Here is a 21,558-nt window from a genome sequence, read left to right as displayed (position 1 = left end):
TTATTAGAACTTAAAAGATGCAAAACTACAACTTATTGTAATTGGAATGTGATCTAGTGTAAGATTTTTTATGTTATAACTCCTTTTTACCAACCAAGAAAAGAATTTTCGTATGATCTGTGATGAAGGAAATTGATACAATCTAAATAATACATTACAATTTATTCAGTAAGTCATAAAATAATAATGTTACTTAGAGTTTACATAACCATTTCAGTGTTTGAAAAACGTTTATGAATAATTAAAAAGATATATCTATCTGCGCTTCGCTCTTTCCTTACAAAATATTTCGTCATCTCTAATTTTTTCGGCAGCTTTTTGGTCAATTGCCTTTGATTTCTTTATACACAAGTAAGATAAACCTAAAGTTATAACATATAATGCCGCTGCGACCCAACAGTTGATAGCTACCTGAAACAAATATTTTACATATTGATTGTTTTGACTGAATTTAAATAAAGGATCGAGATCTTCAAGTGTAACTCATAACTCATTTATGCAATGAATGAAAAAATAATGTAATTCATGTTGGTTTTAAGTTTTTTTTTTTTTTTATTTATTATCTAAAAACCGTAGTCCATTGAAATGTTGCAATATACCGATACATAACTAAAAATATTAGGACGTTCCGTATCTTGCATAAAAATTCTCAAGTTTCATGAAGTAAATTCTAGACGAAGAGCCAAAAGTAACAATGTAACGAGATAAAAATAATGAATATTAAAAACTGTAGGTCGTTTTATAACTATTGTAGATAATTTTACATGTCTATATGAAAGTGTTTTTGTAACATTTACTTTTAAAATGTATCCATCTTTAAGTAACTAACATTTTACAACTTTAGAACAAGAAATTAGCTTCTAATAATTCAATCAGCTATTGATTATATTAGATATGGTTTATCAAAAAAACCTAAAACAGTTTAAAATTATGACTTGTATAATTGCCATGGACTATTTTTACCGTGGATACCAATTTAAAAATAACATATTAACTGAACTCAAAAGTTTATCATCTCTAATAAAAATAATTGCAATTATAATAATTGCGGTTATGAAAAAAATAAGTCATTGAGGCGAAATGATATTGATGAATTATTTATGAATACAATGGTAAAATAGATTTTTTCCTCAGCACCATAAAACCCAATGAATTAATAAAATCTAAAACTTTTATACTGAATTAATTCCCTAAGATCCCCTCTATAAAATGTATTTTTTGTAAAAAGTTAAAAAAAGTTATTAGGTACGACCAATAAGAAATTATGTTGTCTGTAAAATTTGTCGTTGTTCCTTTATAACAATGTTATTGTTAGTTCTACGACTAGAAGTTTCTTAATGAAGAGAAATAAAGATAAAATGAAAGAAAGTCTTAAAATTAGGAACCTGTTGTTCGTCCAATATTTCATATGAATCATTTTATCTTCATTTCAAAATTTGGACAAAGGATAAAAACTAACAAAATTAGATTTAACTGAATATTTACATAAAGCTTTCCTGATATTTAAAAATAAAATTTTATATTCAGACAAACTCTACCAAATGTAATTTTTAGGAGGTATGGGTAGTTTGGATTGCTAAACTAAGATAATTTGTCTACTTATTAACTAAGTTCGACAAATTTATCAAACTAGCTATTGGTGTTGGTGAGATTTTCGGACAAACACATCTACGTACAAATAAACTCTTATAAAACTAAATTTCTTAATTCAATTTTTATGATACGAAGATTGTTTTCTGTAATTGTTTGACGAGTGACTATTTCTATTTACTTACTTTTTGGTAGTTTTCTTTAGTTTTCTTCATAAAATCGTCGAAATCATCGTATTCATCGTTATGCGGCTCTGTTTCTTCAATAAAAGCCAATACTTCCATTTTAAAGAATATTCCCATTACAATCTACAGTTTCAATAAAGTTAATGATCAAGCAACCCAAAGACCTTATTGGCAAACATGTATCATAATTATAATTTTTATTCATTGGTACTTATGTTGAAAATTCAAATCAGTTTATTCAAAAAAAAAAAAAAATATCTCCCCATTAAATATTCCATGAAACTAATAGCATATGAGAAAAAAAACACTAAAAAGATAGTATTTTATACATTACTCTATATTAATATTTAGAACGACATTTACCAACTGTATAATCGCCCAAATGCTTAATAACATACAACACAGACCACATCCGAACAGTAGACCCATTTTTTTCTTAAAATACTTATTCTCTTAACCTGTTACTGAATACTCCTTCTGATGTTTTCTGATTTGAATGCCAAAACTCAATATTTTTAATATCATTTACGTCAATTAGAAGCAGTATTTATTTAAAATAAAATTATTTTGTAGTCGTATCTTTTTTTTGCACGCTATGCCTAACAGAAACCCAAGGCTGTTTTATTGATTGTATTTACGTATAATTTATTATTTAAGCCTGTAGTTTTCTATATTTCCTCATCGTTAATAAACAGAAAAAATATTAAATTGTATGTGTCCATGGGCGATAGAAAAAATATGTAAGAAAATAATTTGCAACAATAATTGTTGTAGATATACTTGCTCTGCTTGTCTTCGGAAGCGGAGGTTTTGTATTGAAAATATAGTAACAATGTGTCGGAAAAAAAAATTTAGTGCCAGAAAAACTAAAGATCTGTTTTTTTTGCTAATAGCCTTTTTCTAACGTTATAGAGAACAAACCAAACACACAGCACCAACCGACGTTTTATTAAGTGAGAGAAAGGATTGGGACACTTTAGTTTATTAAAAAAATCTTTTACGTACCTATGTGCCCTTTTAATACCCATTTGCCACATTTGATTGATAACATTGATTTCTTACTCCAAAATGATTTGTTAATTATTGAAATGTGTAGATATAAAATGAAGGTTTTCATTTTAATGTGGGCACATATAATAATAGTATTTTCTCTATACAGGGGTGTAAAATTAAAGTGAACTTGATTAAAATTGAGCAAATAGTGGCAACTAACTTGTATAAGTAATAAAAATACATAGTAAAAATAATGCATTAATTACTGTTTAGGGGAATACAGCAGGATCTCACAATAACATGGTCTTATAAAATAAAATAATATCTTCATTTCAAATTCTCATATAATATCAAATGTCTTCGCCTTAAATTTTCACCAAAAAAAAAAAAATATTTCCATAATATACTCACAAATAAAAAAACCCATTTGTAACATTATTATTTAATTCAAGAAAAAACTATAGAATCATATTACAATGTACCTACAGAACTATATTTTATGTACAATTTATACTGAACAAATATTCATCAACATAATACTTTTTAACAGAGATGTTTTGTTTTATAACATTGGTATAATAAGAATAGAACTTCTGCTATTCTTAAGGTTTTAATGGTATCTTGACCTTCAAATGCAATAATAGCACTACATTACTTTCTGGAAAAACAATTGGGGACAATAAGAGCAAGTTCAGGAGTTGTAATAAATATTTTTTTTCTTCTATAATACAGATTAAATTGTCTAGAAAAATTGCATATAATGAAATAATTTAATATATTAACATTTACTATGTGAATCTGGCAAAGCATGTATTTTTAATGCTGAATATACAATTTTTCTGGCCAAAGTAATTGGAATGGAGATATTAACAAAAGGTAGTGTGTGCACCTATAAAGTACATATTACATGCTAACTGATGAGCGATTATTCATCCAGAACTGGTGACCAGAAATTACTAATGTGATCACATAGAGTAAGGCGGCGATCCAGCAATTAAGGGCGTTCTGTAACACAAAGTTAAATGCTTATAATATGACATAAGAAATACAAATATTACTAGTTTTGAGAAAATAATTTTCAAATTTATAACATGGAGCTCTTTGAAACCTACATGTTATTAATGATGTAATTGAATTAACATAGTTATGAGTTTCAGAGACAAATTGTTTACATCTTTCGAAATCAAAGTAGGTTTTAATACTTTAAGTAGTTATTTATTCTTGAGGAATGTTAATGACTGAGCTCTATGAATATACATTGTATTTACCTGATTATATCCATGTTCTACTTCAGCTACAAATTCTTCGATGCTGCCGTGTTTCTCACCGAGAGGAATGTCTTCAAGCAGAGCTACAGCTCGTATATAGTAGAAAACGCCCATCAAGGTCTAGAAAAATCATGAAATAAGAAGTAGTTGGATGTGTTCAGGATATTCAGGTTGTGTATTAAAATGTCTTACTCACCAATTGAATAATTCCCCATACACTCAAGACGAGCCCACATAAAGATAGTTTAGGACCGCAGAATTTGCAAGCCATTTTGTTCGTTTGTTTTAGGAAGACTTACGAACAATTTTTGCTAAATATCGACCGCTGCCTGTCAGGAGGTGTCAAAAACTACAAAAGATGGATACTCACATGATCGCTCGTGTCTATGGTAAAAATATAGACTTTTATTCCGTTTTGTTTTGTAAATACACTTTCAAATATTTTACACTAGAAATGTTATTTATTTAACAGAATTTAGAATATATTTATTCTATGTGTATTTTTAAATCGTTTTTATAAAAAAATTGTCGTATCAATACATTTTTTAACACAACAACACCGAAAAAAATATGAATGACACATTTTTCTCATCTTTATCGTGTCTCTGCACTGTGTAAACTGAAATAATTTTCGATAATGGTGGATCGCTTAGGTATGGATACAATAAATAACATGCCTAATATTATTAAAGTGGAGTGTAATATTCATGATTGTAACTTGTAAACTACTTAGTTATTAATTACATGTAGGATCAGTGTAATTGTTTGTTCGGTCACAAAGTCACTACTTTCCTTTGACGTCAAACTTATGCTCTACGCTACTATATATTTACGATAGTATTAAACTTGTTTTTCAGTCAATAGTGAGGCAAATGCTAGAAGAATTGCTATGGTGGAGAACTGCTTCGGCAGTTCGGGCAGGGTAAGTAATTTTATATAATTTTCAAATAACAAAGTAGTTAATGAAAAACTTTCTAACTTTGCATTTATTTTTATCAAAAACGACAAACTGGGAAAGATAATTTTTCATTACATTCGATTGGTGGGTTTACCCTAAGTTATCAATTTTATCAGCATGGTATTTAACAATCATTTATTTTCCTGTTTATTTTTCATGGAGATAACTTCACTATCAATTATAACATATTTTTAGGAATTTTTTATCTTGAATTCTTTAAACCAATTTAAAAAAAATATGTTTTAGTGATATAATTGGTAGTATTTACCTTTTAAAGGTTATTTATATAATATAATTATTTTTCTAGCCACTTGCTGAACAAGGAAGGGTTCTTGTGGGTGAAGGGGTCCTGACAAAAATGTGCAGAAAAAAACCCAAAGCTCGTCAGTTTTTCTTATTCAATGACATACTAGTTTATGGCAACATTGTTATTAATAAGAAGAAATACAACAAACAGCATCTTATTCCACTTGAAACAGTAAAATTAGAATCTCTCAAGGATGAAGGCCGTAAGTGTTTAATTGCTATATATAAAAGTTTTAGTAATGGGAATAATGAGAATAACTTCCTAGTATAGCCTTATATATTGACTTTGAAACAGTATTTATAATTATATATATTTTGTAATGAACAATTCATAAATAGCTCTTGTAGTTTGATTATCACCCCAATATAAATTTGTGTTTTATGGTGTTCTCTATAAATTTAACTGTAAAATGGTTAAATTTTACCATATATAATATAAATATATTTATATATATATATGTATATAGTAAAGGAAATTACTCACTCAATATGAATATTATATTTTTTAGTGACTTGATGTATGTTGATAAAATTCTTTACAATCTGTGAATCATATAGTGTAGGTGTTGGTTCTAAGCTGTGTTGTTTCATTATTATAAAACATATTTATTTATTTTCTTTTAACTTAGTCAACACAGAAAATTATTGTATAACGAAAATTGTGACTCATTTTTTATGATTCATTCTAATATTATAACATTGCGACTTTGTTTATATATGGACAGATACTTTCATGGACAAACATACATGTATATAATGTATGTATATACTTTTTACATAAATATGTATGTACATAGTATTTTGAAACCATTTTGATTTTAAAGTATTCAGTATAAGACATCTTGCTAAAAGAAGTAAACAAACTACCATAGTTATAATATTTAAAATATTTTTTTTTTTGTTACTTGATAGCATTTACCTGTTTCAATACAAACTTTTTAGAGCTATCATATATATTTGAAGTATTTTACAGCATTAAAACAATATTTTTTTTAGAATTTCGTAATGGTTGGTTGATCCGCACTGCATCTAAATCTTTTGCTGTGTATGCTGCCACTAGTACAGAGAAAGAGGAATGGATGGCTCACATAGAAAAGTGTATAGAGGATTTGTTAAGGAAGAGTAAGTACATTAAATGTTGATTGTTATAGTTAAAGAATTGTTGAAGTCACTACAATAATATTCTTGCTTTTTTAAATGCGACATATAAATACTTTTCAAACATATGAATTGTGAAAAATTATTGACCAATATGTATTTCTGTATGTTTTATTTCTATTTCCAAGGCGGCAAACAACCTCCATCAGAACATGCAGCGGTATGGGTTCCAGATAACGAGGCCGCTATTTGCATGCACTGTAAGAAGACACAGTTCACTGTGCTTAACAGAAGGGTGAGTAAATATACAACTAACAATGATTTTGTGCGTAAAATAATATTTTGCCTTTTTCAACTATTTGCATTCGGCCTAAAACCAGTCTTCAATACTAATTCAATATTTATGTCACTACATCTTTGTATTTATTATTCTATATTTAAATTGTTTCTTAATTACAAAATCGCATGTAATTTTTTTGTTTCCATTGTAATAACTATTATAAAAATATTCATAATGGATATTGACATTCAAATATGAATATATTAATGACAAAAAATTAAATATTTTGAAATTTTTTAACTATTTCTTATTAATTAAAATAAATTTAAAAACATACCGGTACATAGAATCAGTAGAAATTGTCGTCATCACAACAACTGACATAAATATACTTATATAATATACATATATAATATACATATATATTTTAATAAATATGTATTTCAGCATCATTGTCGTAAATGCGGCTCGGTAGTGTGCGGCCCGTGTTCATCCAAGCGGTTCGTCCTTCCCACACAGAGTGACAAGCCTCTGCGTGTATGTCTACAATGTTACGACGAACTAACAAGAGACAGAGCTAGACCTGCGCAGGCGCAACAACCAGCTATACTCAGCCCGGGTAACACTTTATAATACTATACATAATTTAACAACTGTACCCCTCAGACTGATATTCTTACGTCTTCCTTCCACTCTGTCATTATTTTCTTTTTATTATATTATTAGAATTAATTGTAAGAGAAAATATATATACATATGCATATATATATATATATATATATGTATATGTATATGTTTATATATACACATACACTCAGCTTGAATTAAAGCAGAAACCCTGTAATATTGGGTTTTATAATCAAAATGTAAACAAAATCCATGGATAGGTTTTATTCATCAGTAGAATTGATAACTGTTTTTATAAAGTACATTTCTATTTCCTATATATGGGACTCATTAATTTTATATAAACTTAGACTTCATATAAGGTTAATAATAAGCAAAAATATAAAGAAATTATTATATATTATAGGTAAGGAAGGTGCTGGGTCAGGGGAATCATCGGGTGATGATGACTCTGATGATGACGATGACCGTGCCGCTGCCACAGACAACCATGACGAGGTAATTATATATATAACTAATAATATAAAACATACCAACTGTATATGTTGTTAATTGTTATGCGAACCTAAATATAGTTCAGTAATTTTGATTGATTATTTATTTGTATAGACTTTTGAAATATTTAATCTTTATTTATCTTTCTAAAAAATTATTAATCTATTTAGTATAAAAAAAAGATAAATTGTATCATATGATATTGTGTGTAAAGGAAGTTATGACTGTTTGAACACAAATCTTGTTTCAGAACTTATTGTAAATTTATAAGTATGCCATATTAAAAAGGCAAACATATTATTAGTATAGCTGTTGTACTAATCTTATTATTTATGAAAAAACATTACTTTCAATGAATATGAGAAAGTCGGGTTTGTTCATTATGTTAATTTTTATATAGTACAGATGTGGTCGAGTGTAACAAATTTGATAAATAAAATATTCTTGGTAAAATGAAAAAAAAATGACATGACAATTTTAAAAATTCTTGATGATGAATTTTGTGTATTTGAGATCTCTGAAATGATTTTCTCATATAAAATATATAATAGTAAGCTATATATAATATATCTTTCTAGGGTTTTACAAGTTATAACAGTGTGAAAAATGGATTTGGAAATAAAGTCACATCTGTGTAGTACATAATAAAATTGTGTAAGTCTAGACTGATGATGCATTGTGTTAATCGTTCATGCTTTTTGGATTTTGTGATTTTTTATCTCCTCGTCTGATACGTTCAACAACAAACAAAGAGCAAAGACATTGCGTCACAGTACATTTGGTGTGCTTTTTTTATTTTTGCCGGTTGCACTTTTCAAATATGTTAAAGGATTTTATTGAATGTCTCCTCAGATTACTTGGTGCATATTATGTTTGTAATATTTTATTGTATGAAGTGTCTTGCTTTTCACTAATATCTGTGTGATGTGATTTTCTTTACCAGTATGTCACTGCTGTTTCATCCGATACATATTTTTTTTATGAAATTATCACATTACCATTATATTTTTCCGGAGGTTGCCGTTTTGCGGATTATATTATTTTTTTTATACATCAAATGACCTGTGTTTATAAATTTCAGCCCAAGTTCTATGGTGACGGCGAAAAGACTGATGACACAAATAACCATTCGTCCAAGGAAACCCAAGTGAAGCAATAAACTTATACAGGTTAATATTATGTAACTTTACATAAATTATTTAAACTTTACAATATAGAAATTTAAAAAAATATATATAATTCCATCCGTGGTATATCCACGCAACAGATTATATAAATGAAATATATGATAATCTATATTTGTTAACGAAACATTATTTGATTGGACAATCGCTATTATAATTTATAAATTATAATGTATTGTTTATTGGCGTTAAACTGTTCGATGGTCATTCCAAAAAATAATATCAGTAACGAGGAATATTAAGAATAATTTAAATATTTTTAGCTAAATTATAAATTATTTACAATTTTTTTTTTGTTTAAATTGTATTATTATCGAAGGAAGTGTCTGTTGAACTTTTCTATAATTACTTGTCATTAAGAATTTGTATTAAGACAAAGAAATCCAAACGCGAGTATTTAGTCCCTAGAGTATGTAGTTACAAATTAACACCAACATGGCCTTTACACTATTTCTAAGTGTTTTTACCTTCCAGTGTAATAACGGGATTTAATATTTTTATACAATTAACGTTTAAAAATATGTACATACAGCATACTTCATGATACAGCTTTAAAACGCTCAAACGTATGCGGATATGAGCACGTGTAGCTTCTTATAACTTATTTAACCTCACTCATTATGTTTGTAGGTTTTGTATCGGAATTGTCATTCAGACAACATTTTATGGAATATCATGTGTCTGGACATAAACAATGTTTGTTGCAAACACCTACGAGTACGGAATAAAAGTATGCTTAGTTCAAGTTCGTATAGTCACACTACACACGGAGCGTTAGGCGTTTTCCATTCATCAATATATCACTAACGGAAGTTATTGAACGTAAAACGAGAAACTGTTGGTATGCTGTGTGACGATGCAAACTTGGGCTAAGAGCGCAGTACACTGGTTCTAACCATTATCTGATCTTAGTCACGTTGTCAATACATGTTTAATATTTTTAAATGATTTAGTTTATTCTATTGTAAACTTTAACATAGATTATATTTTTTCTATTATAATTGTTGAATTGAAATTTACAAATAACGTATGTTCATGCGTGTTTGTAAATTGTTTATTTAATTTGTATATTAGAGATATAGATTAAGAGGTGCATCGATCATACTGTTTTGTCTAAAAATCTAAGTTTAAGGCATTGTTTACAGTCGCAGAATGTTTGAATGATATCGCTAGTTTTTTTTTCTCTTAATAAGGCGAGGTTAATTTATTTAAAAACAGTAACATATCCGGGAATGTTAAAGTTTTAACATAGTCCGTTAATTTCAAAATTATCTATCAAATTTCAATATCACTATGTTTAATTTATGGTTGACAAATATACCATTATATTTTTTAAGGTGATTTTTATTTTTATTTTTCTTTATCTTTTATTTTCTGGAATCTCCTTGTTTTTAGTAAATACTCACTTTGGTTGCATCATAACGGAATACTCCCACGTCTGTTCGAGGTAAAATTATTTTTGTGCAGAATTTTGTCCCAGGTTGTTCCCACTTTCGCTGTGGTATTTGTACATGGAAGAATTTCCAAGACTTAAAAACCTTCTACATTTGTAACTGTTGTTTCTATATAAGACCTTTTAGATTCAAGGTCACGCCAATAAAAATGCGATCTCATTATAGAATTTTATTTTTAGAAGAAATCTTAACACTTTCTACTTAGGAATTAATGATTAGATCAAATAAAACAATATTTCTTAATAAAATCTTATGTAAAATATCACTTACAAAGTTCAACCTAATTTTTTATTTTTTTTTTATAAATAGAAAAATTTTGAAACAATAAATTCCTAAATATAAGAAAAATATAGTCATTCACAGTCTTTCCATATTTTATTATAAACTCTTCAGACTTACAAACTAAAACACATTTATTTTTGAAAAAATTCTCGTAAGTAGGTAATAAAAGTTTAGGCTTTTAGTATAAAGCCTCACCTTTATGGAAGGATGAATGTACTGTGTATATTATGTATGGAAGGAATAATATATTATTATAGATTTAAATCAGTTTGCTGTGTTCGCCGCCAGTTCGAACCACTGTCGCAAGGCGTCGCCCAAAACTGTAGGTAATGCGTTCATGTCCCTTAGTATGAGATAGAACGGGAATGGGAAAGTGTCTAGATAGGGAACGAAGCCAGTTAGCGAGTTGCTGACCGGATCTATGACTGGTTTTCTTATGTCCATGATCGAGTCCTGGAAATAATAATTTATTTTACTATTATTTTTAATAAACAATGTTATTTTCATAGAAGATACTGTTTCTTAATTGTTGTGTCACAATAAGCCTTTGTCGTAGTTTTTTATAAGAGTAACGAGCGCTGATCCATATCTTGTTACCTAGCCTTACTATGTGTTTGCGTCATCAAACTAAACACCCACATTCTTCAGTTTTCCATTCACATATCGTCCCACAAAACGTAGATAAACAATTGAAAAACCGGTCACCGTCGCCGTTTGGTTTTATGATGGGAACATAAACGTATAAGGTACAAGTATAACAATTATTATAGCACAAATATCACTTACACAATTAAATAAACACAAATGCAAATTCCATCGTTAGTTCATATACTTAAAGTATTATTAATAATGTTATGGTGAACCCACCTTATTGTCAGGGTTGTCAATAATGACATAGACTAGAAATATGCCCTGTTGCCTCGCCCTCCTCACCGCTTGTAAAACCCTAGTCTCCCCCTCTGAGAATATTCCTCTCCCGTCACTGACGATAACCAACAGCTTGGCGTTTAAAGCGTCACTCCTCATGGTCTGTTGGTCGAACATTACTGTACAGAAATCTAGTAATTGTGCTATTTTTGTTTTTGTCTGTTCGAAGCGGAGTTGTTCTAGAATCTTCGACCCGGAGTGTTCGGAAAACTGTTCAGTGAAAGGATGCAGAAGGTTTGGTTTTTCGCCAAAGCTTAAAACGGCAAGATCACCAGATTCGAGCAGATTTAACGCCTGTAATTATAAATAGATTAATAACAACGCATCATTAACGTGTTTGGACGTATCTATTGCCTACTAATTTACCTGAGAAACCAAAGCCAAACTCTCAAAAGCAAGCTCCTTGCTTCTATTGTCGGACATTGAACTGGAGTCGTCTATCGCTATGGCTATTTTATATTCTCGTTTCGCTGGTTTTGTTCTTCTCAGCCAAATGCGGTCCTTTCTGAAGTGTGACGCGATGTAAGGGATGACGCGACGCATATTAATGGCGCGACCGGTACGGAAATCACCTGGAAGAAAAAGAGGTATTAGATTGTACCATACAAGTGACAAGCTGGCATCAACGACTGGTCCAAATAATTGACTAAACCACCAAAGACTTCAAATATGTTAAACAAAACTTAAACAGCGCTATAACTCTTGGACACAACCCATCTGTTGCTTAGACCCTTGTAAGTTGTTATAACGGATGGGTGAGATTCTTAATATCTTTTTTATTCAACTTTCTACCGTTTGTGGTTTTCATTGGTCGGATTTTGTAATACCTACATACTAAGTCTTAATATAATAATTTCATTAATACATGTAAAAATCAAATATAAACGTCATAAGCTTAAGTTCGATAGCTCAAAGTCTTGGGAGTGCGATTTTCAATATCAAAATATGGGTTAGGAATGTTTAAAGCATTATAAACACCAAAGTTGCTTTATTCGCTTATTAGTAATACCAACCGGCTCTTCTCGAGCGGCCTGTTGGCTCGAGCACGAGCCGCAGTCTCTCGCAGAGTGCTCGAGCAGCGACACTGCTCTGGGTCCACACAGACCGCCAAGCAGCGGAACTCGAGCCACTTACATCGGCAGAACCAGAATCGAGCCATTCCCTTAAGACATGTACTCTTGCATCGTTATGTCTTCCGCCTGTTGAGACGATTCTTGGAGCCTATTTAGAAAATAAATAGAATTAAAACAAATGATAGGAGCTATGGTCTCGCATTTGAAGACAAAATAATGGCTAATGAGGATTAAAACGCAACTGATAATATTTATTAGCCATTTTTATAAATCTGTGAGAAAATAGTGTTGAGACTTCAGATGAGTCAACTTGCTAATGATATGCATCGCTCAAATTCTAATATTGTAAATCAAGTAACTATAATCTGATTGTATTCAGACTTATTTTATAATAATCATATATATATATATATATATATATGGCATATCACTTCTTAAGTACGTATTATGCTAAGCGAGTTATGTCCCAAAAGTGTAAAGTGTCAGACTATAATTAGAATCGTTGTTTTACCGACTTGAAAGAGTTTTTTTTTTAAATTTAACGGGTAATATCTTACTTGGTGTGGTAGGTGGTGTCTCTTCCTCGTGGTACCGTTTCAGTCAAAACGGTGGTACCATCTATCTCGAAGCCAGTTTCACCGGTCGTGTCCTCGCCGTCTTTCTTATCTCCAGGCTTATTATCGTCCTTAGACTTGGAGTCCTTTGTTTTCTCTGGTTTGATCTCATCAGATTTTTCCACCTGTTCAAAATTTTGGCGATAATGTATTAAACGTAAAAAAAGAAATACATCAGTTTAATAACATATAAAAATGGTTTTTTTTTTGCGAATTTGATGTTCGTTGACAAAAAAAACGCAATAATGAGTAAAATTAAATAGTCATTGATAAGAATGCCAAATTTTTTGTGATTTCTTTCTACGTCGGTAAATCAAAGTGTCAAAGTCACCGTCATATCGTCGTCGTCTACATCCATGGGCACTTCATCATCCTTCAATTCCTCTGCATCTTTATCTTCACGTAAAACCGGTTGTTCGTCTGCTTGTTCCTTCGTCGCGGCGTCCACCACCTAAAGGTATGAACGCACAGTAAAATGTCAATTTCCTATCTATCTTATTACGACAGTTATTGGAATAACGTGATTTATTTGATGTTGGTTATATGTACCTAAAGATATGAACACACAGTATAAAAAGTCAATTGTTTTAATTTCCTACATCAATTTTTTTTGAGACGGTATTGTAACATAACGTATGTGATGTTTGTTATATATACCTGTATATCGTCTTTGTTAGCCTCTTTAACGTGTTGGTATGCATCCGCCTGTTCGTCTTTTTGTTCAGTGTCTTCGCCTCCATCTTGCTCCGCTTCAAGTGTATGGACTTGTTTGTGTTTCTTTTCATTGATATCACCTAAGGTCGTGAGTAACAAGTAAATAACCAAAGAAAAAAAAATCTTAGATAAAACAGTTGTAAATAGCAAAAATTTACGAATCTTCCTAAAGACAACGTTATTTCACTGATTTGAAAAAAGTCTATTTTTGGCGATGCATTCTATAGAATTAAATGATAATATAGGTCACTAAGGCGTAGTATTTACAAACATATGAAAATATCTTAACATGAAGTCCAATTCTGCTTCAAATATATATACATAAGAGGTAGTGACATGTTATATCAGTAACCTACCCAAGCTCCTGTCCTGGTGTGTCTTGCCGGGTTTGTTTTCGTACTTCGTCCTTTCCTCGTTCGCATCCGCCCTGGTCGCTTGTTTATCTCCTCTATGTCCTTTATCACTCTTATCTAGTTCCGACCGACCTGTTGACTGGACGTTATCGCCGACTTGTTCTTGGAGTTGTTCCTAAATAAAATGTTTATTAGTTCCGAGATATACTTCAGGTTATATTTTGCAATAGCGTTCTAATTACAAATGTATGACACATTTTTTATTTTTTTAAAGCTACGTTGGATTATAAATATTGTTATAATCTGTTGATGAACAAGATGAAAAGAACGTTCAGGTAATATTTGAATTTACATCCGTCTCAAAAGTCACTAATGTAACTCACGTAAGGCGCTGCATCTTCATCATTTATAGGTTCTGTGTTCATTTGGACATTGTCATTTGTTCCTTTTTCCATCTCTGCGTTTTCAACTTTATCCTCTGCTGATGGATCCCTATTTGAAGGATCCGCGTTTGGATTCGGATCTTGGTTAGTCTCTTGCTTTTCTTCATCTTTCGTTATGTCATCTGGATTCTTTGGCAATTCCTTCTCTGCGTCATCCTGTGTCTCTGGTTCCGTTTCCGGGTTGTTTTCATCCACTTGCGTTTCATCATCATCTGTTTCTTCCGGCGTTTCTTCGTTTTCGTTTTCTTTCTCTTTATCTTGCTCGGTTTCATTACTTTCCTCTTTGTTCTGTAAAAATAAACACAAATATAGGTTCCCAATTCTTTTGACTTTCAAAACTATTTTATATTACACCATCATTCTACCTGTTCATCATCATTTCCTTCAGCTTCTTCATCACTGGACACTTCCAGACCATTTTTATTTCCTTTATCTTTATCTTCTTCGTCATTTTCTTTCTGCTCTTCCTCTTCTTGTATTGCTTCTTTCATCGCATCAATTTCAAACGGATTTTCAGTTTCAGTTTCTCCATCCTGAAGTTGAGATTTAATTTACTATTATCTTATTAAACGATTACTATGACGACTTCCCGAAACAATATATTTTTACCTTATCGTCTTTTTCTTCGCCGTCCAAATTTAAATCATCAGGCATTTCAAAGTCTTCGGGTTCAGGTAGTTCTTGTTGTTTGCCGTGGTAGGGGTCAACCTTGAAAATAAAATATTTACTATATAGTTAAAATCAAAACTTAAATAATTGACGAAAGCGTCAAATGAACTAACATGATCATCGTCCACTTCCGGTTCCATTTCATTTATATCTTTCTTTTTCTTTTCCTTTCCTTCACTGCCGTCGTCTTTCCCTTGTTCTTCTTCTTTGGCGCCCATTTCTTTCTCACCAGTACTCTCACCTTTGCCTCGTTCTTCCTTGTCGTTCCTTATTTTGTTCTTCGTCTATATCTTCTTCGTCTTCAGATCCCCATATTTGCTGATCGAGCCTTTTCGTTGAAAAATAAACAATAGGGAAGATTAAATTACCTTTACACAAAATCTGTTAATATTCTGTTATACAGGATGGTAAACTAGTGCTGTAACGGTCACTTATACGATTTTAAAACCAAATATTTTCACCGTTTTATTTTCTGAATATTTTTTAACATGTATTTTATGTGCCAACTCTTGTTATCCGACTTTATGACAATTTCAAAGAATTTGGTTGTGTGTTCAATTATATATAGATGTGATTAAGATAGATTGAAAACAGGTGTGATATTTCAGATCACGCTGTACAATAAATATTTTACTGTATGGCAAAGTATTGTTGATATCCACATACTTTTCAGCTGCATTGTCCGTGTCTCCCATTTGTTTATCGGCATCGTCGTCGTCATTTTCTTCATCAGATTGTTCTGGAATTTAATAGAATTATTAAATACAGAACCCATAGTTTTATATAGTTATAATTTAATTTATATGACTATATTATCAACCTTTCTGTTCGACGTCTTGTAAATGGGAATCGAAGTCGTCAGTCATATTGACTCCCTTCTCTTCTTCCTTGCAATCTTTATCTTGTTCGGTTTTTTCTTCGCCCGGTTTATGTGCGTCGTCCAATTGATCCTTAGAAAACAAAAAGAGAATTATTAACTAGTGTGTAATAAATTCAGTATTCAGAGTTGAAGTCAATGATCGTTCGTTTCGAAAAACGATTATTTATCTATCTCTTCTTCACACCTGGTTCTCTATGCGCTCAGAGACATCTTTCTGTCCCTCTCCCTCACCAAGTCCCATACCGCTGGCTCCAGTACTGCCTTCTCCCTCGCCTTCCTCTGAATCTAATTCTGAGTGTTTGCAGAAACTGTTAGGAAAGATAAGGAAATATTAGTTTAACATTTGATTTAAACATTCTATAACAGTAATTTATTGAAAAATAATCGTAAGTAAAATATGATGCAGACAGCTTCACTGGAATAACTTATTGGAATTATTTAATTTTTGCAATTCATGAAAGCTTATCGCCTATAAATTATTTTTAATTTTCTGTACCTTAGATATTTAGATAGTTTTATATAAATTTAGCCCCAGCTTATTCATTTTAATGTTGTCAACATATTTAACCTAAATGATATTGTTATAATTACCCTTTCGATGCCAGATCCAGGAAAATCTTCAAAAGCACTAACAGCATTTTACAGGACACTCTATGCACGGCTACTTTTTGGGATACAAAATATTGGACAAATAGTATAACTTGCTCTAATATCGGCACCAATCTCATAACCACAGCTCTAGTTTCCTCCACATCAGACCGCGTCGCAATATATTGCACATAATTAATCAGAAGTTGCCGCAGTTTGTTAACCAGCGTTTCTAATTGCAACATTCTTGAATCAGCCGATATTTTCTCTTGCAGTAATTCCTTTAAATGATTATCTTCTAAAATTTCTTTGGACTCGGCCTTTTCACCTTCATCTATAATTTCATTAATAGCGTTTATAACATCCATGTTCTCCGCGTGTCTCTCTGGTGGCAGATGTTTTTTGTACAAGGACTGTATCACCAGTAGCATTGTAGCCACAATATCTTCAGTCTGCTCTAAGATGGTGCTATCAGTTTCAGCCATTTCTTGGTCTATTGGTTCATCCAATTTGTCAAGTTCTGCTTGTATATCTTTAATGTAAGCCACCATATTTTCAAGGCTTCTTAGTATTGGGTGATGCGGTGTGAAGTCTTCTATGACCGTCGTTTTGAAAACAAACTGATATTCTTTAATTATTTCCTCACTTTTCTCTATTATAACGTCCAAATTATTCTTAGCTTCGTTTGTAATTTCTATATGAATTTGAGAAACCATTGGTAACTTGATGGTTTCTTCGATTTGTTTTGGGTTTCGGGACAATTTGTTTAACAATGCCTTTTGTTTATCAACTAGTGATATAATCGACTTATTTTTTTTGTTAAGAGACTGCCATTCATCGCTATCCTTGAAACAATCAGCCAAAGGTGAGTTTGATAGCACTTTGTCGAAATTTGGCTCGGAATCGGTATTCAAATGTTTTTCCGGAACAGATTTTAGAACCACATTAAATTGTTCTAGAAGAATGCTCGTATGAGCGTAGCATTCCACTAATACATTGAGTTTTTCTTCAAGGGAAGTTATGTTACATCCTGTAGAGTCTATTTCTAAAGCGTTTGTAAGACTTGTAGCTACGGTTCGTAAATCGAAAATATGTCTCGTATAACGGGAAATCGACTTCTTCTGAGTGTTCGTATATTTCTGGAAATAAAATATATATACTTTAAGTTTCATCATCATCATCAGCCTAGCGGAGCCCATTGCTGAGCAAAGGGCTCTTCTCGCATGGAGAAGGTTAGAGCATTAATCACCACGCTTGCAAGACGGGTTGGCGAATTCAAACTTATAATTTGAAATTATAAGTCCAGGTTTCCTCACGATGTTTTCCTTTACCGTCCGTCAGGGGTGTCTAAATACTTTTAGAAAGTACATATGACTCGGAAAAGATCACATTGGTACTTGCCAGGTTTCGAATCCGCGCCCTCACGTATGAGAGGCGGGCCTTTAACCTCCAGGCCACCACGATCATAAGTTTAACCATATATTATTATTTAACACTATTTATACCGTCGCGGTAAATTAAATATAATGCGGACTTAATTTTTATTTCTATCATAGGATAAAATTGTTATACTTTGGACACTACACATTTTACAAGTAACAAAATATTTGTGACTAATTCCAGAGTGTAAAACGATTATATTACTCAGTCATTACGACTGCGTCGATTACGTTGGTCAGATTGATATAAATATATTTATGAAAAATAAAATTATCATACCAGAAGATGTGCAGCGAATCCCTTACATCTCTCAATATTCTGTATCCCGAGGTCGGGGTGAGGCGCCTGCAACGCGGCCGATAGCAACCGATGTCTTGCTATGTTCTTTTGGAAGTACTTCTCACAGCCCGACCACAGCAGGGTTAGTGTTGGATCACAACGCCTGGAACGGAAACAGAAGTATGAATAGAGACATGGACAAAGCCGCATATTTTTGTTATATAGTTTTAAATACCTGCTCTTCAAATAGCTCATAGCGGCATCTATATCGACGGGTGGTATTGTGAAATCGTACATGTCTTCAGAAGCCGATAATATAACGAGACCGGTGCGATAGTTCAGGCCGATCTTGCTCAAATGTTTGAATAGATCGGATAGGGCTTTACGCTTTTGCTGCGTTATGTTTTTGGCTTGCGACTTTTGTTTGTCCTTCGGCAACGTTGAATCCACCTGCAATATTGAGTATTATTTTTTAATTACATTTAAAAATATTCTGTTTGTTGTAACGTTAGCGGTGAATAATTATCGATGGCTGTTTGCAGTGAATAATTATCGATGGCTGTTTGCAGTGATTATAAGGTGCTAAGGATACTCTTCACTTTTATTATTCTTGAGGACATTCGCTACGGATATAAGACTATTTTTTATCAGAAATTAATTAAATGTAATCGCAATGACAATACACATTCAAATAAGTGAAGAAATAGGAATTGAAACAGTATTACGTGTATAAAATGAATATAACTTATAGGATTTAAAAAAAGAACAAAAATGTTTTACCTCCAAGGAGCCTAAATGTTCACTGGTCTCTATAACCAAGGTTACAAAGTCGTCTAGGCCCTGTACTAGAGCCGGGTATCCAGTGTTAGCGATGGTGTCCTTGCATAATGATCGAGCTTTGTTCAACAGGTTCGGAATCTTTGCCAGCAGACTGTTCTCTTGTATTAATTGGCAAGGCTGTTCAAGCTGGTCAAGGTATTTCTGGAGAAAGGAATAATAATCATTATAATATATTTATAACTCTAACTGGGCTGTGTTTAATGTTTATATCCTGAAGTCAAACAGACAGTTTTAAACGCTAAGGTTGTGCCTAACAATTATTTCTGTCCATTTGGTAAAAAGTTATTTGTGATCCATTACATGCCCTGAGCGCTAAAAGACCAATAAATTGCTATCGTTACAATCAATGGAATAGAAGACAGCCGAATTCGTTCATAACCAGCGAATCTATTATCATTTTTATATTATAAGTGTTATAAAAGTGACATGTATTTATATACCTTAATGTTTCTATTGAGTACTACATGGTTTTGCAGGTCTATCATATATGCTCCGCCCGCGGCGTTGCTTGCAGTGCCGGCTCTTTTTGGCCTATCCCAAATACCCACGTGGTCGATAGACTCACTCGCTGTATCCACGAGACAACTAGATACACTCTCCTTTAGAACTTTCTGTAGACAATTTCAAAGTAGGATCTTACTTATATTTAACAAACATCAATCAGTTAATTAAATTATAAAATACACAATAATTATTTATATTATAAAAAAAATAGTGCTTGGAGTCCCTCCGCGCGGATAAAGTGAATTTTCATATTGTGGAAGTGAAAATAGGAAGGGGAAGAAATAAATTTATAGTGAACTCATATTGTTTCTTTGAGACATTATAAACATTGCTTACAATTCACAACTGACCGACCCATTTACTGTAGCTCCGTCTCTTTCTATTCCCCCTCCCCAGGAGCCTTGAACGTTTAAACCAACCAAAAGTCGAAAGTCGTATTAGAAGCTTCACTACAATAAATATATCAATAAGGCTAACCTCAAACTCCTTGGTGTGTTTATGCAAAGCTTTATGGGCCTTGTCTACTGTGTCCTTCACACTCCAGTAGCTGAGGTCCCTGTCCCAGGTGCAGATTTTGACGAAGTCCTTCAACTTCTTTTCTATAGGGGCACGTTTTTCTTTTATATGTGAAGCCACTTGTGGAGCGAATTGTCGATAATAATTGTATGTATTCCACAGCAATGACAGAAGTTCATCTAAAACAGAATATATTTATATAAATAGAGGTCAATTATTTTATATTATAGAAGATTCACAGTAGTTGCAGTATAGGATATAGATCTATTAAGTTTTAGGAAGAAGCGATAGGTTTTGCCTGGGAGAATGGTTAGGTTCTGGACATTGAAGAAATTAACGTGATAAATGTATGCGTATCGTCCATAAAATAAAAAAATGAATTATTATCTATACACAAAAAAGGTATCAAGTGTAGTTAGTTATTTTTCTTGAAACATTAAAATTTTCACATCAAAGTAAGTAAATAACTTACTATAAACTATTCATTACGATTATTACTTGTAAGTTCTGTGTAACATATACTATACAGAGTATTATTTAACAGATCAATCTCACCGCGTCTTCGACCGGCGTCCAGATGTATTAAATGACAGTGGTATACATAAACGATGTCCAGCCTCACGTCGAACTCCGCTAAATTGGACTTCTCCATGAAATCTTTCAACACGGACACGACCCTCGCCGATGATATGTCACTGTCCTCCAAGTACGATGTTATCACCGCATACATATAGAACCAGTATTTATGAGCCTCGGCTTGTTGTCTGAAATGTCAAAAAAGTGTTACCCAAGACAGTTAAACCTTAAATACCTTAAACCTTAAATACCTACTCAAAATAAATATTCAACGGAATAGTTTTATGGCTATATCATTCTATAACCAGACCTTTTTGTAGTAAAAACAACATTATTATAGAGAAAGGGTAATACTGAAATAATATTTTATTCTTAGATATTGTTTTGCAATGAGATAAGTAGTTCGTATTTTGTAATATAAT

General features: G+C 31.8%; 4 protein-coding genes across 7 annotated transcripts in view; 1 reads left to right on the top strand and 3 right to left on the bottom strand.

Moving 5' to 3' along the window:
* Positions 1-147: 147 nt before the first annotated feature.
* On the bottom strand, positions 148-2,331 carry LOC116772073 (ribonuclease kappa-like). Its single transcript, XM_032664106.2, has 3 exons — positions 2,139-2,331; positions 1,776-1,898; positions 148-411 (listed from the first exon to the last, which is right to left on the bottom strand). The coding sequence occupies exons 1-3, from the start codon at positions 2,202-2,204 to the stop codon at positions 256-258; spliced, it is 345 nt and encodes a 114-aa protein (XP_032519997.2). The 5' UTR covers positions 2,205-2,331; the 3' UTR covers positions 148-255.
* Positions 2,332-3,194: 863 nt separating this feature from the next.
* On the bottom strand, positions 3,195-4,405 carry LOC116772117 (ribonuclease kappa-like). The gene is made up of 3 exons (XM_032664163.2): positions 4,233-4,405; positions 4,037-4,156; positions 3,195-3,773 (listed from the first exon to the last, which is right to left on the bottom strand). Exons 1-3 carry the CDS (start codon positions 4,305-4,307, stop codon positions 3,672-3,674), a joined length of 297 nt encoding a protein of 98 aa, XP_032520054.1. The 5' UTR covers positions 4,308-4,405; the 3' UTR covers positions 3,195-3,671.
* A 192-nt stretch (positions 4,406-4,597) lies between these two features.
* LOC116771861 (pleckstrin homology domain-containing family F member 2) lies at positions 4,598-10,597 on the top strand. Of its 4 annotated transcripts, XR_009753701.1 has the most exons (10): positions 4,598-4,689; positions 4,894-4,958; positions 5,302-5,503; positions 6,297-6,422; positions 6,587-6,693; positions 7,126-7,297; positions 7,712-7,803; positions 8,379-8,454; positions 8,882-8,969; positions 10,380-10,597. XR_009753701.1 is itself a non-coding variant. In XM_061528267.1 (9 exons), the coding sequence occupies exons 1-8, from the start codon at positions 4,674-4,676 to the stop codon at positions 8,957-8,959; spliced, it is 858 nt and encodes a 285-aa protein (XP_061384251.1). In that variant the 5' UTR covers positions 4,598-4,673; the 3' UTR covers positions 8,960-8,969; positions 10,380-10,597. The 4 variants fall into 4 exon arrangements, 3 of the variants coding, with proteins under 3 accessions (XP_061384251.1, XP_032519740.1, XP_032519739.1); XM_061528267.1 differs by lacking the exon at positions 8,379-8,454; XM_032663849.2 differs by lacking the exon at positions 10,380-10,597 and having other exon boundaries at positions 8,882-10,320.
* LOC116771829 (midasin-like) overlaps positions 10,593-21,558 on the bottom strand; it is a 24,736-nt gene continuing 13,770 nt past the window's right edge. Inside the window, 24 exon segments of the mRNA XM_061528264.1 lie at positions 10,593-11,173; positions 11,588-11,941; positions 12,014-12,219; positions 12,661-12,813; positions 12,816-12,868; positions 13,278-13,459; positions 13,666-13,785; positions 13,992-14,128; positions 14,405-14,576; positions 14,785-15,132; positions 15,210-15,377; positions 15,454-15,552; positions 15,627-15,776; positions 15,778-15,841; positions 16,180-16,252; positions 16,334-16,463; positions 16,578-16,701; positions 16,985-18,120; positions 18,701-18,863; positions 18,936-19,150; positions 19,481-19,681; positions 19,981-20,151; positions 20,522-20,739; positions 21,116-21,324. Of these exon segments, the coding sequence (XP_061384248.1) occupies positions 10,985-11,173; positions 11,588-11,941; positions 12,014-12,219; positions 12,661-12,813; positions 12,816-12,868; positions 13,278-13,459; positions 13,666-13,785; positions 13,992-14,128; positions 14,405-14,576; positions 14,785-15,132; positions 15,210-15,377; positions 15,454-15,552; positions 15,627-15,776; positions 15,778-15,841; positions 16,180-16,252; positions 16,334-16,463; positions 16,578-16,701; positions 16,985-18,120; positions 18,701-18,863; positions 18,936-19,150; positions 19,481-19,681; positions 19,981-20,151; positions 20,522-20,739; positions 21,116-21,324 (5,035 nt within the window). The 3' untranslated portion in view covers positions 10,593-10,984.

This window comes from Danaus plexippus (genome assembly GCF_018135715.1).
Source record: "Danaus plexippus chromosome 16 unlocalized genomic scaffold, MEX_DaPlex mxdp_31, whole genome shotgun sequence".
Lineage (NCBI taxonomy): Eukaryota > Metazoa > Arthropoda > Insecta > Lepidoptera > Nymphalidae > Danaus > Danaus plexippus.
The sequence above is the reverse complement of the archived record's forward strand: the minus strand, read 5'-3'. Positions and strand labels throughout refer to the sequence as shown.

Coding starts and splice junctions, on each gene's coding strand:
- LOC116771861 (XM_061528267.1), top strand. Junction 4,959..5,301: donor GCTTCGGCAGTTCGGGCAGG/GTAAGTAATTTT, acceptor TTATTTTTCTAG/CCACTTGCTGAACAAGGAAG. Junction 7,298..7,711: donor ACCAGCTATACTCAGCCCGG/GTAACACTTTAT, acceptor TATATATTATAG/GTAAGGAAGGTGCTGGGTCA.
- LOC116772073 (XM_032664106.2), bottom strand. CDS start 2,204: ATGGGTCTACTGTTCGGATGTGGTCTGTGTTGTATGTTATTAAGCATT. Junction 1,899..2,138: donor TTTGGGCGATTATACAGTTG/GTAAATGTCGTT, acceptor TTGAAACTGTAG/ATTGTAATGGGAATATTCTT. Junction 412..1,775: donor CTAAAGAAAACTACCAAAAA/GTAAGTAAATAG, acceptor TATTTGTTTCAG/GTAGCTATCAACTGTTGGGT.
- LOC116772117 (XM_032664163.2), bottom strand. CDS start 4,307: ATGGCTTGCAAATTCTGCGGTCCTAAACTATCTTTATGTGGGCTCGTC. Junction 4,157..4,232: donor TATGGGGAATTATTCAATTG/GTGAGTAAGACA, acceptor TGATTTTTCTAG/ACCTTGATGGGCGTTTTCTA. Junction 3,774..4,036: donor TAGAACATGGATATAATCAG/GTAAATACAATG, acceptor TTTGTGTTACAG/AACGCCCTTAATTGCTGGAT.